This window comes from Armigeres subalbatus, chromosome 2 (assembly GCF_024139115.2).
Source record: "Armigeres subalbatus isolate Guangzhou_Male chromosome 2, GZ_Asu_2, whole genome shotgun sequence".
NCBI lineage: Eukaryota > Metazoa > Arthropoda > Insecta > Diptera > Culicidae > Armigeres > Armigeres subalbatus.
Window position 1 is genome coordinate 42,994,240 of NC_085140.1, and position 16,714 is coordinate 43,010,953.

General features: G+C 39.6%; 3 protein-coding genes across 9 annotated transcripts in view; 1 reads left to right on the forward strand and 2 right to left on the reverse strand.

The window, feature by feature from the left end:
* LOC134218493 (kazrin) overlaps positions 1 to 16,714 on the reverse strand; it is a 410,880-nt gene that overhangs the window by 245,604 nt on the left and 148,562 nt on the right. The gene's annotated exons all lie outside the window — the stretch shown is intronic.
* Positions 10,043 to 10,766, reverse strand: LOC134214319 (zinc finger protein 512B-like). The gene is made up of 2 exons (XM_062693721.1): positions 10,686 to 10,766; positions 10,043 to 10,612 (listed from the first exon to the last, which is right to left on the reverse strand). Exons 1-2 carry the CDS (start codon positions 10,689 to 10,691, stop codon positions 10,091 to 10,093), a joined length of 528 nt encoding a protein of 175 aa, XP_062549705.1. The 5' UTR covers positions 10,692 to 10,766; the 3' UTR covers positions 10,043 to 10,090.
* On the forward strand, positions 12,398 to 13,133 carry LOC134214320 (zinc finger protein 512B-like). The gene is made up of 2 exons (XM_062693722.1): positions 12,398 to 12,480; positions 12,553 to 13,133. Exons 1-2 carry the CDS (start codon positions 12,475 to 12,477, stop codon positions 13,072 to 13,074), a joined length of 528 nt encoding a protein of 175 aa, XP_062549706.1. The 5' UTR covers positions 12,398 to 12,474; the 3' UTR covers positions 13,075 to 13,133.

A 16,714-nucleotide genomic window follows, 5' to 3' on the forward strand; every position in this document is an offset into this window, starting at 1 on the left:
ATTTAGCGAACGCAAAGAAAAATTATGCCAAATGTCCGTTATTCCAAAAGACCCTCACTTTTGACGCTGGTCACAATTACGCCAAATGTCCGTTATGCCAAATGACCGTTATGCCAAATGGCCTTTATGCCAAATGACCTTATGCCAAATGGCGTTATGTCAAATGACTTTATGCCAAATGGCCTGCTCCCTGCCACACCCAATCAAGGGATGGCAGATTTTAATACAGTTCTGCAAAAGAACCGTACAGAAACTGTATAATGATTGGACATATACAATTTCGGGAGATTTTAATACAATTGTTGTATTGAAATACACCCGATTCTTTTTTTACACGGATTATTTTCACACGGATTTTTTTTACACGGCTTTTTTTACTCTGATTCTTGATATAACACGGATTTTTTTGGTACGGTTTCTCGAAATAGCACGGATTATTTTTACACGGATTCTTGAAATAGCACGGATTTTTTTTTACACGGATTTATTTTTACACAGAACACATCCCCCATATTAACGATGACCCGGTGACTTTTTTTACACGGATATTTTTTGCACGGCTTTTTTTACACGGTTTCTCGAAATAGCACGGATTTTTTTTGTACGGATTCTCGAAATAACACGGATTATTTTTACACGGTTTCTCGAAATAACACGGATTATTTTTACACGGATTTTTTTCACACTGCACGCATCCCCCGTGTAAAAATAGAATCGGGTGTAATTCAGATTTGTACATATTATTTTAATACAATATTTGTTTAAAAAGCTTACTGAATTGTTTGAATAAAACTCGTTTTGGCTCAATCTTCCTTTGTATAGAATGGTGGTCCTGAGAAGAACCGATTAATTTCCAATAATTAGTCTTTTGTTCGGATTTTAAAGAAAATTGTGGCTTGAGAGCTGCCTCCACTGATTGCCAGAAATGTACTCCACCGCGTGGCTGCCACGACCGCAAAATACGCCATAGAAGCAAAACAGGCAACCGATAGGGTAAATGATGTATTTTGAACATCTGAATATATTTTGGATATCTGAATATATTTTGGACTTTTGGTTATATTTTCCGTGTTTTTCGACTTAGCTTTCTTTAAATAAAAAGGGATCATGTGTCTCTTTGGCCTCTTTCATAATCACATTTATAACCACATTTATGTAACAAAATAAACAAAATATATTTAAAAATCTAAAATATATTCAGATGTCCAAAATACCATCGTTACCCTAGTCCGAATGTTGAGTTGAGCGCTGCTGATGCTGACGACGACGACCACACGACAAGCACGCCGTCGGTGGTAACCAGTGTTGTAAAATGTCATTTGCATTCGTTTGTATAATTTTCCCAGATTTTTTTCAGAAGGTAGCTATCAATTCATGATGTATTACGAACTTGTAGCTCTTAAATGTGCCTACAACTTTGTCTAACAAGACATTGCTGTAAATATGTAATCTGGGGCGTAGGAGGCAAAATGTCATTCAAATGACATTATGTCAAATGACACGTGACATTTTGGAGAGTTTTCACTCTCCAACCTCAGATGTTATATTTAGAGAAATGTACCCTTGGACAAAAATATAGCCCTACTCAAGCGTTATGAGTACATCTGAAATTATGGAATAAATTTGGCTTCTAAAGAAAGTTATGAACAAATTAGTCAAATGACATGCAGATGACATTTTACAAGCCTGATGGTAACAACATTTTTTTCTCCGCCAATGCTGGGACCGTTCTCCGCTCATCGCAACATGGATGGCGCGCGCGGGAAAACAGCTGTCTTGTAGTCAATAAAGTAAACTCTGTAGCCCCGCCTCTTTGGTGAGTGTTATGGTTGCACATAAAATTTGCACCCTTACCGATTAACAAAGAGGCGGAACTAATGGGCCTTCTTTCTTGACTACAAGAAAGCTGCTTTTCCGCGCACGTGAGCTATTTCGTTCGCAACATTTGGACTATTGGTTGCTTGTTTCGCTACTATGGAATCTGTTTGGGTCATTACAGCAGCGCGGTGTAGTACAAATATTATTTACACTTTGAAGGAGATTTGTCTCGGTTTAACCTTCTCTTCTATAACTATAACATTATTTTTCATAAAGCGCCTTTCCAAACACTAACAGCAACAAAAACCAAACCAAAATCTAGGTATAAAATTTTACGACGCGCGCTTTCCCTCCGAGACGGACTAGTGATTCTACTACGGACGGCAACTTTATGGCGTCGCCAAGCGGTTTGAACTTTGAATAAAATTCGTCTCGCCTCAATCTTCCTTTGTATAGAATGGTGGCCCTGAGAAGAACCGATTATAGGGTAACTGTACCAGTTTTGGCCAATTACTCTCATAGCTCCAAAAGTAAAGCAATTTTCAAGAGTTTTACTAGCTCTAACAGAAGATGCATCCCTTATCTATGTTCGCTGTTCAAACTGATCGATATTTTTTTTTTTGGAAAATATGCATTTTTCAGGGTTGGCCAAATTAGGCACTAAAGTAGCCAAAACCGGTACACTACTTTGCATATTCACTAACAGCTGTCAGCTGCCCTTTTTAGCCGTGCGGTAAGACGCGCAGCTGCAAAGCAAGACCACGCTGAGGGTGGCTGGGTTCGATTCTCGGCAAAAATAGTAACCTGGCTCAGAAGCCTCGCAGTTAATAACTGTGGAAGTTCTTAATGTAACTAAGCTGCGAGGCGACTCTGTCGCAGTGTGGATGTAATGCCAATAAGAAGAAAAAGAATGAACATACGACCCACGCAATAAGCTGGAATGAAATTTGCAGAGCAACTCCGCCAATGCTGGGACCGCTATCCGCGACATTTCAAATGAAATGCCACGCGCGCGGAGGAAAGTAGGTTTCTTGTAATGAATAAAGAAATTCCATTAGTCCCGCCTCTTTGTCATCGGTATGAGTGCAATTATTGTGTAACCGTTACACACTCACCAAAGGGGCGTTACTACAGGTTTAACATTATTGATTACAAGAAAGCAACTTCTCCGCGTGCGCGAGTCATTTCGTTCGAGATGCCGCAAAGAGCAGACCGCGGTCCCTCCATCGGCGTCGGCGGAGCTCATACCGGAAAATTTATTCCCGCCGATGGTGTGGGTCGTGCGGTCGTCATCGTCAGCATCAAAGTAACTAAGCTTTATTTCGGTCGTAAAATGCCCTTTTTACACTTTAAGTCAACTAGGGTAAATCACTACTTGGGCCTATGGACCCCATTCCCGGCTCACTGCACAGAAAGCTAATGATTTATACTGTTTAGTAGCCGTAGGTTTATGATTGATCATTTTAAAAAAGTCTCCTATTTATCTCGCACAATACTCAATATTTTTCAACCATTTATTCCACTCCTAAGCGATCCAATTATAGAAAATAAAAATGTAGATTTCAAACTTTCGCTCTTCGTTGCAACACCACTGAGCCGAAGTGATTCTTTCCACTTTTACAAAATGGTATCATCAAATAAACACCTACCTGAAAATCGTCACAGTGCTCGATACAACCATTGCTTCAGGCTGTTTATCACCACACAATAATGCTAAACTCACGCACTTTAATCTTTTGTAATTGTTCGTATCACTAGATTTTATATGAACATATTGGAATACATTTAAAAATGTATCCTCAAACCGAACTAAAAATCACCTCGGCCCAAGAACTTCTAGCTGTACAGTGCTGCCAAAAGGGCATAAGTCTTATTTTAGTATGAAGATAATCCTTCATCGTTAATAGGAAAACTGTCTAATACGTTGAAGCTATCATGTTATTTATAATTCTCTCGATTTCAAAAGGTGGAAAAGATATTGTTTTTAAGTGTTTGGAAGAAATTTGGATGAGTAAATATATCTTCTCAACCAAATAAATCTGGCATCTTGTTGTCGTGGAACGTGCATATTTTTGTTTACGTCGCATTTTCTACCGTCCCGAGAGAGAGAATGAGAGTAAGATGTTGAGAGATTGAGTAAAATATTGCGTATGCCGAGGAGATTTGGGGTATGCCGGATAAGCAATCGCCTATGACTGAAATGAGTGCTGCACCATGTTAATTTAAATCAAATAAAAGCTTTTTCAAGCGGTGTTTAGCAAGAATAACTATTTTTGAAGCAGAGGCGAACCCCATCGCAATATTACACGGCCCACAAAATTCAGAAAAGTTGCCCCTAGTCATAAATATCAATTAAATAATGCAGTCGTGCGCATGTTAGGCCGGGAATGGGGTGAGAAACCCTATATTATTTGCAAACATATATAGCTTCATCGTTACTTGGGTTTTCTTTATTGATTACCCTTACGTGATGTTGCTGAGAGCAGAGAGCGATCCCAACATTGGATTGCTGCAACGTCAACCATAGGGTAAATGATATATTTTGGACATGTACATATTTTGGACAAGCCTGAGCTTCTTCGATCAATTTTAGATAATGTGTAAGGAAATTTTTATCGAAAGTATGATCATTGCATGCTTTTACCTCAACTCTAGCGGATCCTAATGAAAATTCACAAATCAACTATTATTTATCTTTAAAATTACCTAAAATGTAAAGCTTTCTACCAAAGTGCCTGCTGGACGCCAGTATGCAGGAGAACATGCATTATAGGACTCTTCGTAACATGCACCCGAAACACGTTTAAATTGGTTCAAACGGCAATTTTGAGGTCTTGCGGCCAAAGTTTGATTGTAATTGAGATACTAACATATTCCAATCGCTTAACATGAACTTGAGACGGATGAGAAAGGAGTGACCAAAATGAAGTTATGTTTTTATGCATCAGACATTTATTGGTCACCCCATGTACACTACATGGATGAACCATTAATTGCCAACTTTCAGGCTGTTTTTAATGATATCGATAAGATTGCGAAAAAATGTTAATTTCTGGTTTAATCTATGTCAGTTAAGCAAATAAACGCATTTAAATGAATGTGGATACGTGTAGGTAAGTCATACCGTTGAGATCTGTAGGTGGCCATTTTTAAATTAGGAGAAAATGACTCTGTCCAAAATATATGCATTTTCCATGTCGAAATTATATATTTGATGTCCAAAAAGAAAATATTTCAGTTCGCAGTATATCACAGTTTACACCTAGTAAACGTAATTTACTCTGAAATTGGGCAATGGAGACACAAGACTAATCATAGGTTATGTATTTGGATGAACCTAGTGGTTTTCAATTGTTTTATACTATTCAATCTCGATATATTTTCTAATGAATGTCCTGCGCTTGTCCAAGATACATCATTTACCCTAGTCAGTATCTCGCGAAAAAAAATCCCTTTTCACCGACGACAGCCGAAGCGATAATTTACCGCTGAAACGCCTTCCATCCATGCCGATCAAAAATTCATTGCAGCGTCTTCCACCGAAGCGCGCTTATGATTCCGTTACCGACGAGATCGTTACGACTGAACTGTCTACCGTCGCCAAGCGATTGTGAAGAGAATTAATTTCGGACCAACTTCCTCTAGAACAAACGGTGATTTTCTAAAAAAACGATTTATTGCGTATTTAAAATCACTCATAGCGACAAAACCAAAGCCAGAATCTTGCGTGTTTACTTCACTTTTCACCGACAACAGGCAAATCGGCATAGTGAAAAAAAATCTGTAGCAACCACTAATACTGACGCCACAGAATTTTCTTCAGTCATAATGCGAATAAATTTATTGCATTGTCTCCTTCCGACACGTGCTTGGAATTCTACTACCGTCGTCGGCAGCTTTGTGCCGTTGCCAAACGATTATGTTTTGCACTTTGGAAAAGGTTCATCTCGGAACCGATTTCATTATAATCACCAATAGAGAAAAAAACAAAGTTCGAGTCTCGCGGGAAAATTTCATTTTGAGCCGACAACATCCAAGTCATTGCAAACGTCACATTAGTGAATAAATCAACAGCCGACAGCCGATGCTCGGACCAGCACTAATGCTATGATTTCGCAACCGATGCCAAACAATTATGCTTTGTTCTATGAAGAAAGCTCGTCAAATAGCAACTTTCTCAGTCACGAAGATCTTATAATCGAACTCAGAATAACGCTACAAAATTTCACTGAAGAATTTTCCAGTTCCTAGCGGTTGCACTTTAAAACAAACTATTTCAACTTAACCTTCCTCCCAAATATAATGGTGGTCCTGAAAAGAACCAATTTATTTCCACTTATGTGCATCACTAACAGTAACTACTGGATTGCGTGACCGTCATCCGATGATTCGGCTCTACGCTGCCGTAATCTGGAAAGGTAACGTATACGCCATTTTCCAAAAATTGTTTTAACGAGTAGTACTCATCATACTCTTTGACAGAAAAATAGAAAACATGTAGAGTAGAGTGGGGCAAGAGTGCGCGTGGGGTAAGAGTACGTTTTCGATTTTTTGAAGTAATAAAAAAAGATAAACTAGCAGCACTGCATCAGTTTGACAGTTATTCTGGCCAACCATTATCATGTGTAATTGTAAACGATTTGAATAAACAACAAGGGAGATATGGAGTTAGATAACTTTTTGGCCATTTTGCTAAAAATAATTGGATTTCCGCAACTAGTATTTCATTACCATATATACGTTCAATCAGGTGAACATTATACCATTTCGATGACCTATTGTATAGAGTACTTTATGGTACAGAACACCAATCCGGTTGGTTTTCCAAGAAGTCAAAACCATTACTTGAATAATTTTTGGGACTGTGGGGTAAAAGTACGCAGGAACCGGTGGGGCAAGAGTACGCATATGAATCTTCAAGTTATGATGTCAAACCCGTGTCTTCGGCCAAAATAAGACTTCTTCCAAAGCGTAAAGATTCACAACTAAGAAAAAAGGGACAGAATTCGAAATTATCACAAGTTTTTAGGATAAGTTGAAGTAGTTCGGTCATCGGTGTTAGAAAGGACTTAGCGAACAAAGCACTGAAGCGAAATAATGAAATTGTATTAGGACTTGTTGTACACCTAAGCATAGTACGAAAACACAACTTCATCTAAATAATAATTTCATTTAATCAAAAGAAACATTCATAAATTACGCAACGTTTAGCTGGGAGGAGTTGCGAGATGTGTGACGATCCATATAATTTTTAGAGGATTCATACAAATAGTGTAAGATAGGGGGGGGAGGTGTGATGAAATAGCCAAAATTTACGTTACGTGATTGGTGGACTTTCTTTAAGGAAAATCCCTTTGTATACGCCACGCGAAACCTGATATATATTTTTACCTCTGTAGTTTTTTGTATATATAAAAAACAATGGTTTTTCGTATGAAAGTGCACATTTTTAGGACCCCCCCCCCCCTTTAAGAGTTACGTAATCTTTAAACATTCCCTAATATATGCTCATTAAACATCAATTAAATGTTATTAACTCTTATTTGTGTTAATATATACTTAAAGCAAATGATTGGATAAATGCGTACTCTTACCCCACCCGATGCGCACTTTTACCCCACCGGTGGGGTAAGAGTGCGTTTTTCACTTGTCTTGCAATAAAGGTTCTACTAAAACGAATCTCAATAATTCCAATATATTTTTCACTGGGTAACATAAAGGAAGAGTATATGAATCATCGACACTGATTTGATATGCAGAAGCTTGCTTCATAAGGGCTACATGATCGATTGAAAACTAAGTGCGTACTCTTGCCCCACTCTACTCTATGTTGCAAAATGGCGCATACGTCACTTTCTCATATTACGGCAGTACGGACGCCGTTGATTGCCAGATCCGCAAACGATGGTGCTTGGAACATGGATGTAAATGATGTGCTGCTGCTGCCACGACCACTTCCACCACCGAGCGAAAAATGTTCATCCGCACCAACACCGCTGCGACAGCTTTTTGTAGCTGGCACCACTTCTAGATGCCCCGGTCTGCTCTCCGTGAAATCCAGAATGAAAATGGCGTGCGCACGCGAAACACGGGGCATTTTATACACAGGGAAGAGGAAGCACTGGGCCAAAAGGCACGTACCTTACTGCAATGTGATGTCCGTGTTGGGGATGTATGAACGGGATTGATTAATTATGAATTTTTCACCGGGTTTGGAAAGAAATAACATTTTCAATGGTTTAACGTTGATAATCAATTGTGTCAATAGAATTGACTAATTGCAGGAGAGTTTCCGAATCGATTGATAAGCAAATCTCAAAAATCCATCGAAAGATATAGACGCTATTAGCGTTTGAAATCTCCCCTAATTTTTCCCCCATTTTACACCCTGTATCCGACTCTTCTCCTTAGACATAGTTTACGTCAAAAACTACATCCCAAAAAACATCATCATGAAAATTTGTGCATAGACCCACCGACCCTTAATAAGGAGGCAATCAGTGCAGTTAAACAACATGAATTGCTAGGAGTGTCGATGGATCACAGACTAAATTACAGCTATCACATAAAATCAATCAGAGATGAAGTAACGAGAAGATTGGATATCATGAAAATGTCTAAGTAGAACTAAATTTTGAGCGGATAAACATTACTGTCCTTTTCAAGTTCACCTATGGAGTACCAGATTTCTTCTGTTCTGAACAACAACTTATCAATAAACAAAGGGTTCAGTATGTTCACAAAATATAAAACTGGAGCATTTTACTGTACCCCAATTGAAAGTATGCTTTGAGATAGTGGCCTACCTCCATTGGATCTAATAATCGCAAAAACCACAATGAACTACTTCCTGACAAAAATTGCTCGAGGAACCCCGACCCCATGCATGTATGCACCGGCGGCTCAAAATGGATGATGGCGTCGGATGCGGGATATGTTCTCATAACCTCAAACTTCATACATCGATATGCCTACTAAAAATCTATCAATATTCAGCGCCGAAGCATTCGTAGTAATTAACCCTCTAGTGCCCAAGACCGCCTTTAGACGGGATATTTTGATTTTTTTTTTCGTAATTTTTAATTAATCAGATTTTGAAAAGTTTTTGATGTTGATCAATAATATAAACTTCAATGCATGTTTAAATGTGGTTTAAAGTCAATTTTCAAAGCTCTACACATTTATAAAAAATATTGAAAATTGAGTAATATTTTGTTCTTCCGTGTTTTTGCTCGTATACCTTTGAAGAGTGAAATATTTGTAGTTTAGTATTTTTCTACAACTAACCTTATTCAATAGAAGGTTATATAGGTGAATTTTACACGCTAAAATATTTATCCAAATCGTTACACGGAAAATAAAACAAATTACTCCTGAAAATTAAAAATTTTCAAGTTCAATATATTCAAGAAATTATTTGATTGGATAAAAAACTTGCAAAACAAAATTCCAAAAATACAAAGTGTGAAATTGATAAAATGGCGGATTAAAAAAAAAATGAGTGATTTTGAGCGAAAACAAAAATTTGGGTTGCAGAGGGTTAATGCGATAAACAATTGCAAAAGAGCTTTATGCGTTTTATTCGTTGACGTGGAAATCAGGAAACACAAAACTTTGCTGGGTTCCAGCACATGTTAACATTCCTGGCAACAATAAGGCAGATGATCTTGCAAAAAATAGTCCAACGTTTGAAAATCCAAATAGACATAGAAAAGCCCCATACAGACTTAAAACGCCTAATACATTATAAATCAATTCAAACATGGCACAAAAAAGGGCACGAGGACAACTTAAAACTCAGGCAAATTAAAAACACCTTAAACGAATGGAATACGCTTACAGTGACGATCGACATTTCGGCCGAATTTTGTCTGGGCTTAGAATAGGGCATACCATGGACATTTTGCACGAAAGGAAGACCCAGCGATTCTGAAAGATCACGACCTGAACCTTTTCCTGATTACGATTACGCTGGTCTGAAATTCTTAAGAAAGCAGTGAAAGACCCAGATAATCAAAGCTGACAGATCCGTTGCGGCATTTGACGTTTAAGAAGCTAAATGTTGAAGTGAAAGTGATAAGTTTTTAATATTCCAAGTGTATGGATTTAAGCTTAAAGCTGTAAAAAGAGTTTACGACCAAATTTGTTACACAAGTCGGTAATAAAGAATCAATTACAACAACCACACAAGTGCCGACAATAGATTGAATAAAAGTAACATAAATTAATCGAATTTGAATATTTTATTAAGTCCTACTTTACAAATAATAATTTACCACCAGTGCTTGTTCTCGTGCTTCTTGATGGTGACGGTCACGGGCACAGGCTTCTCGACGTACACTGGCTTGTGAACGACCACTGGAACGGGCTTCTCAACATGAACTGCGTACGGTTTCGGCACTTCGACGTATTCCTTCTGGACAACTGGGACCTTCACTTCGACTGGGTATGGAACGGGACGATCGACATGGACTGGGACCTTCTTCTCCACATACACGGGGACCTTCTTCTCAACGTACACCGGAACCTTCTTCTCGACCTCTACTGGGTATGGGACCTTCACATGGACTGGAACGTGCTTCTCAACCTCAACTGGGTATGGCACTGGGACTTTCTTGGTGATCGTGGTGGTCAGGTGCTTTACTTCATGGTGGTTATCGTGGAGGTCATCGAATCCAAGCGAATCGTGTCCGTAGCCCAGATCCCACAGACCGCGTTTGTCCTTTTTGCTGGAGGGATCGTCAACTGCCGTACAGGAAGCAATGGCCAAAGCCATAGACAACATAACGAACGCCTGGTAAACGAGCAAATGAAATGCGAATTAGTGCACAGATAGTTGCGTTAATGAATTAATTATAAATTGCTACCTTCATGTTGGAGCTACCGTTGGGTGAATTAAACCAGTGGTGGTTGGTTGATCAGATGAAGCGATCAAAAGCGAATGATACTTTTTCAACCGATGGGCTCTGTTTTTATATGATACCGATTTCGTCTTTTCGATTTTGTGAGCATTGCGTTTATTTCTTTCTCATCGTAATCATGAATGGCATTGAACATTTTGAGAGATATGTATAAATAGGAGATATTTTATTCTGAAAGAAATTTAAGTTGGCTATAAACTTCAACGCTATACTGATATCGATACATTACAAATCAATAGTAAAACTAGAACTGACACTTCTTAATTTCGCATGTATAAAAATACAAATTTTATTAGTTTTCATTGTATCTAATTTAGTTGGAGTTCTTTGGTTTTATGTACGTATTCGGACCATATTTATTTAACAATTGTGGGATAGCATGCTTATAAATCTGATGCTGATGTTGACGTTCTGATGCTTATAATATGTTGCTATTCATCCCAAATCAAACAAATATACCTATCTTCTAATCTTTAGAAATATTGAAGAGATGATTTCTTTGAGGTAGACTTAAAAGAGGGATACTCTTTAATAAAAAATAGTGCTTAGGAATATTTGGAATTAGTCTGATACTTTTATTAATGCCATATGTGTTAGATTTTATGGATAAAGGTGATGATGGAAGGTTGTTCCTTGCATCAGAATCATCGATCAGGTTTTTTTTATATTATTAAAGAGACTTTCAGCCCAAAGCTGACTTATCTCGTAAATATCAATCAGGGTTGTTAGTTTTAATCCAGTTAACGAAAGAAGTAATCGATCCTAAGCGTGAGACTTATTTTGTAAGTCGTACACATATTCTATAACAAAAACTTCTCATCACTTCGGGGCAAAACAAATGTTAAATAAAATATTGAAACAGTTTCATGAATTTCCATAAAACTCAGCAAATACAATGAGTTGATCAAATTTCTTATATTGATATTTTTTAATTTTCTACCCCTCTGATCACTCGAAAAACACCGAATCATAATGTTTTAGTAATACTTGTAATAACCGAATTGGAAAATTGGGCGCAAAATGCAAAAATAGTCGTCACAAATATTATTTGAAAATATGTGTCCTCAAGTGGTAAAGTGGTCGAAGCAACAAAATAAAAAAGTGCATTGCAGTAATTATTGAGTTTTTATTCGAATTGTAATATTTTTCCACGTGGGTACGCTTGGTGAAAAATAATGTCTTGGCAAAAACTCCGGAACACATTGACCGATTAAGCCAATCGATTTAACAAACATAAATAGTGAAGAAAGTAAACCTTTAACGTCTGTTGGCAAAAACGAATATCAAAAGGGCTTGGTAATTGTGATATACTGTTTGGGTGTACACAATAATTATATTCTAGACTTCAGAGTTTTAGAATTTTAATAATAAATCTTATAGAAGCATCATTTTCTTATTATCTGTATTCAAATCTTTCTTAAATCAGTTAAAACTTTCTTAAGTCAGTAATATTTTTACATACATTCTAGCGTTTTAAAATCAACGATTTATATTTCAGATAGCTTTAAGTTAGACTTTTTTCATTTGATTTCTCTCAATGCTTGCTCAATGTCATCTATGGGTACTCTTCGAAGGTGCGAAAGAAAGAAAAGTAATGCTCACAATATTGAAAAGATCGAATCGGTATCATATAAAAACCGACCCCATCCATCGCAGAAAATATCATTCGCTTTTGATCGCTCCATCTGATCAGCCCAAACACCACCGGTTAAGTTCATCCAACGGTAGCTCCAACATGAAGGTATCAATTCGTAATTAATACATTTACGCAACTAATTAAACACTAACTCGCATTTCAATCGCTCTTTTTCAGGCGTTCGTTGTGTTGTCAATGGCTTTGGCCGTTGCTTCCTGTGCTGCAGTCGACAATTCCGCCAGCAAGAAGGACAAACGCGGCCTATGGGATCTGGGCTACGGACACGATTCGCTTGGATTCGATGACCTCCACGATAACCACCATGAAGTAAAGCACCTGACCACCACGATCACCAAGAAAGTCCCAGTGCCATACCCAGTTGAGGTTGAGAAGCACGTTCCAGTACATGTGAAGGTCCCATATCCAGTAGAGGTCGAGAAGAAGGTTCCGGTGTACGTTGAGAAGAAGATACCCGTGTATGTGGAGAAAAAAGTGCCAGTCCATGTCGATCGTCCCGTTCCATACCCAGTCGAAGTGAAGGTCCCAGTTGTCCAGAAGGAATACGTCGAAGTGCCGAAACCGTACGCAGTTCATGTTGAGAAGCCCGTTCCAGTGGTCGTTCACAAGCCAGTGTACGTCGAGAAGCCTGTACCCGTGACTGTCACCATCAAGGAGCACGAGAAGAAGAACTGGTGGTGAAGCGATATGCGTCAAGTAGGAATAAATAAATAAAATATAATTCAACAAAATTGATATAATTGGTTTCAAGAATTTTACTTCGTAATATTAATCTCAGTCCAGCTACTCTGTCCATGATCCCATATTTGTAGCACTCGCATTTTTGTTCATTATGTAAACAGCCTGTGAATCGTTCAAAAAGCTCAATTTACTACATCTAATTCCACAACAGTAAAATAGGCTTTATTATCATGCTTATCTGTGGTAAGCTGGAAATGATTGAGTTTGTGGGGAGGATTGAAAAACGATTTAATAAATCAACCAAAATGCAATTGTTACAAATATGCGATCATCGGTAGTTCTAACACAATTTTTAAGTTCGTTACATTGACATTGGTCAGTGAGATTTTGAACGCATCGTGATTTTTCCCTTTATTTGAGTTGCTTTTTTCCTTTTTATTAACTTGACGGTTAACTAAGACTTGACTAATAAGGCGGTTAAAAGCCAATAAAATGCGAATCTACTATAATTTTTTTTTAGCATTTTTAGTTATAAAACTTACTTAACATACGTACAGGAATTGGACGAAAAGCAGACTGAGTAGCATTTCGTTATCGTATTAGCGAAAGTAGCAATCCTAATTGTTAAATTTTCTTACAATTCTGTATGAAAATCAACTACTGGGCATATGCAAATATCCATACAGGATGTTCAGGGAACTCCAAGAAAAGCTTGTCAAAGTGTAAGGTGTTATACAATATTTGTATAAGCATCTAGCGATTTCGTATACAGAATTACAAACCAACCCATGGTTCCGTAGCAAATTTAGAAAATATAAAAAATATATTCAGGTATACCTGAATCATTTTTTTTCAAGATCGAAAAAGGAAACAAAAACATTACTTGGCCTGTAAGTTACAGGCATCTACCGGGTCTGGGTCATTTAGCATAAAGTCGTTTAGAATAACGCTGTTTGATATGAAGACCATTTGACATAACATAACAATTCGTATTCTATCATGCGTATGTATTTCTCATGCGTAAAGTATTTTTTTAAAAGAAATCCACATTTTCGCGCTCTCATAAAACGCTCATACACGAAGACATCACTTTTATTTGTCAAGCTGAGTTTTTTGGTATATAGCATATTTTCGCTTGCCTCAAACGTAGCAAAGAAGGGATGATATCGCCCCTTGTATTGAACCGAGCAAATGTTTGAATTAAAAGAATGAGCTATAGCCTCTTTGCCTTCTGCTAGACATTTTGCCATCCTTTGAAAGAAGGGATCGTATCTTGCCTCGCCTTAAACCGTGAAAATTCCTGAATTAGAAGAATATTCGAGTAAATCAGCGGTCTTTCGAACTCTTACATTCATTGAGGTACCCCCTATTTTTTTCGCTGAATGAAAATAAGCATTACTTATGAGATGTACCTACAGAAAACGGAACTGAAAACTGACGATATATACTGCCTATGATCGCATGTCAGTCTCATCTTTTCCGGATTTCTTATTTACAGGGGACAAATATGCGATTTTGGGTAGCATGGCTCTCCATAAAGTTGTCTGCAATTTTTGTTATTCCGTGAAACTTTCCAATTCAAATTTAGTTTCATTAAGCTTCCTATAAGTCTTTGAGGATATGTGAAGGCTTTCGAGTCTCTTGAAAGTAAACTTCGGACCATCCGAGCATCTTAAAATGAGGCTTCCGAGCCTCTTGAGAGAAGCTTCTGAGCCTCTTAAAAGGAGGCAAGAAAATTTTTAAAGGACACTTTTGAGCCTATAGAAAAAAGACTTCCAAACTCCTTGAAAGAGGAATTCCAAGCTTCTTGAAAGCAGGCTTCCGAACCTCTTAAAAGAAGGCCTTCAAACCTCGTCAAAGAAGGCTTTTCAGCATCCTGGTAGGACGCTTCAGAGCCTCTTGAAAGAGGAATTCCAAGCCTTTTGAAGGGAAGCTTCGGAGCCTCATGAAAGGAGGCATTTGAGCCTCTGAGAGGAGGCTTTCAGGCTTCTTGAAAGGAGGCTTCCAAGCCTCTTCAAAAGCGGTTTTCAAGTATCTTGGAAGGAGGCTTATGACCTTCTTGATAGCTTCTAGGAGGCTTATGACCTTCTTGATTTCAAGTCTCTTTAAAGGAGGCTTCCGAGCCCTCTTGACAGGATTCTTTCAAGCTCATTGAAAGAAGAATTCCAAACCTTTTGGAGAGAGGCTTTCGACCCTCTTTAAAGAAGGGTTTCTAGCCTCTTGGAAGGAAGCTTCTAAGCTTCTTTATAGGAAGCTTTCTAGTCTCTTGAAAGAAGGCTTCCAAGCCTCTTGAAAGGAGGCTTCCGAGCCTCTTGAAAGGAGGCTTCCGAGCCTCTTGAAAGGAGGCTTCCGAGCCTCTTGAAAGGAGGCTTCCGAGCCTCTTGGAAGGAGGCTGTCGAGCCTCTTGGAAGGAGGCTTCCGAGCCTCTTGGAAGGAGGCTTCCGAGCCTCTTGGAAGGAGGCAGCCCGGCCTCTCGGAGGGAGGCTTCAGGCCTCTTGGAAGGAGGCTTGAGCCTCTTGAAAGGAGGCTTCCGGGCCTCTTGAAAGGAGGCTTGAGCCTCTTGAAAGGAGGCTTCTGAGCCTCTTGAAGGAGGCTTCGAGCCTCTTGGAAGGAGGCTTTCAGGCCTCTTGGAAGGAGGCTTGAGCCTCTTGGAAGGAGGCTTTGAGCCTCTTGGAGGAGGCTCAGCTCTTGGAAGGAGGCTTGAGCCTCTTGGAAGGAGGCTTTGAGGCCTCTTGGAAGGAGGCTTCCAGAGCTCTTGAAGGAGGCTGAGCCTCTTGGAAGGAGGCTTGAGCCTCTTGGAAGGAGGCTTCCTGAGCCTCTTGGAAGGAGGCTTCCGAGCCTCTTGGAAGGAGGCTTCCGAGCCTCTTGGAAGGAGGCTTCCTGAGCCTCTTGGAAGGAGGCTTCTGAGCCTCTTGGAAGGAGGCCTCCGAGCCTCTTGAAAGAAGGCTTCTGAGCCCTCTTGAAATGAGGCTTCTGAGCCCTCTTGGAAGGAGGCCTCCGAGCCTCTTGAAAGAAGGCTTCTGAGCCCTCTTGAAATGAGGCTTCTGAGCCCTCTTGGAAGGAGGCTTCCGAGCCTCTTGGAAGGAGGCTTCCGAGCCTCTTGGAAGGAGGCTTCCGAGCCTCTTGGAAGGAGGCTTCCGAGCCTCTTGGAAGGAGGCCTGAGCCTCTTGGAAGGAGGCTTCCGAGCCTCTTGGAAGGAGGCTTGAGCCTCTTGGAAGGAGGCTTCCTGAGCCTCTTGGAAGGAGGCTTCTGAGCCTCTTGGAAGGAGGCTTCCGAGCCTCTTGGAAGGAGGCTTGAGCCTCTTGGAAGGAGGCTTCCGAGCCTCTTGGAAGGAGGCTTCCGAGCCTCTTGGAAGGAGGCTTGAGCCTCTTGGAAGGAGGCTTCCAGAGCCTCTTGGAAGGAGGCTTGAGCCTCTTGGAAGGAGGCTTGAGCCTCTTGGAAGGAGGCTTCCAGGCCTCTTGGAAGGAGGCTTCCAGGCCTCTTGGAAGGAGGCTTCTGAGCCTCTTGGAAGGAGGCTTCTGAGCCTCTTGGAAGGAGGCTTTGAGCCTCTTGGAAGGAGGCTTCTGAGCCTCTTGGAAGGAGGCTTGAGCCCCTTGGAAGGAGGCCTCCGGGCCGCTTGGAAGGAGGGTTCAGAGCCTCT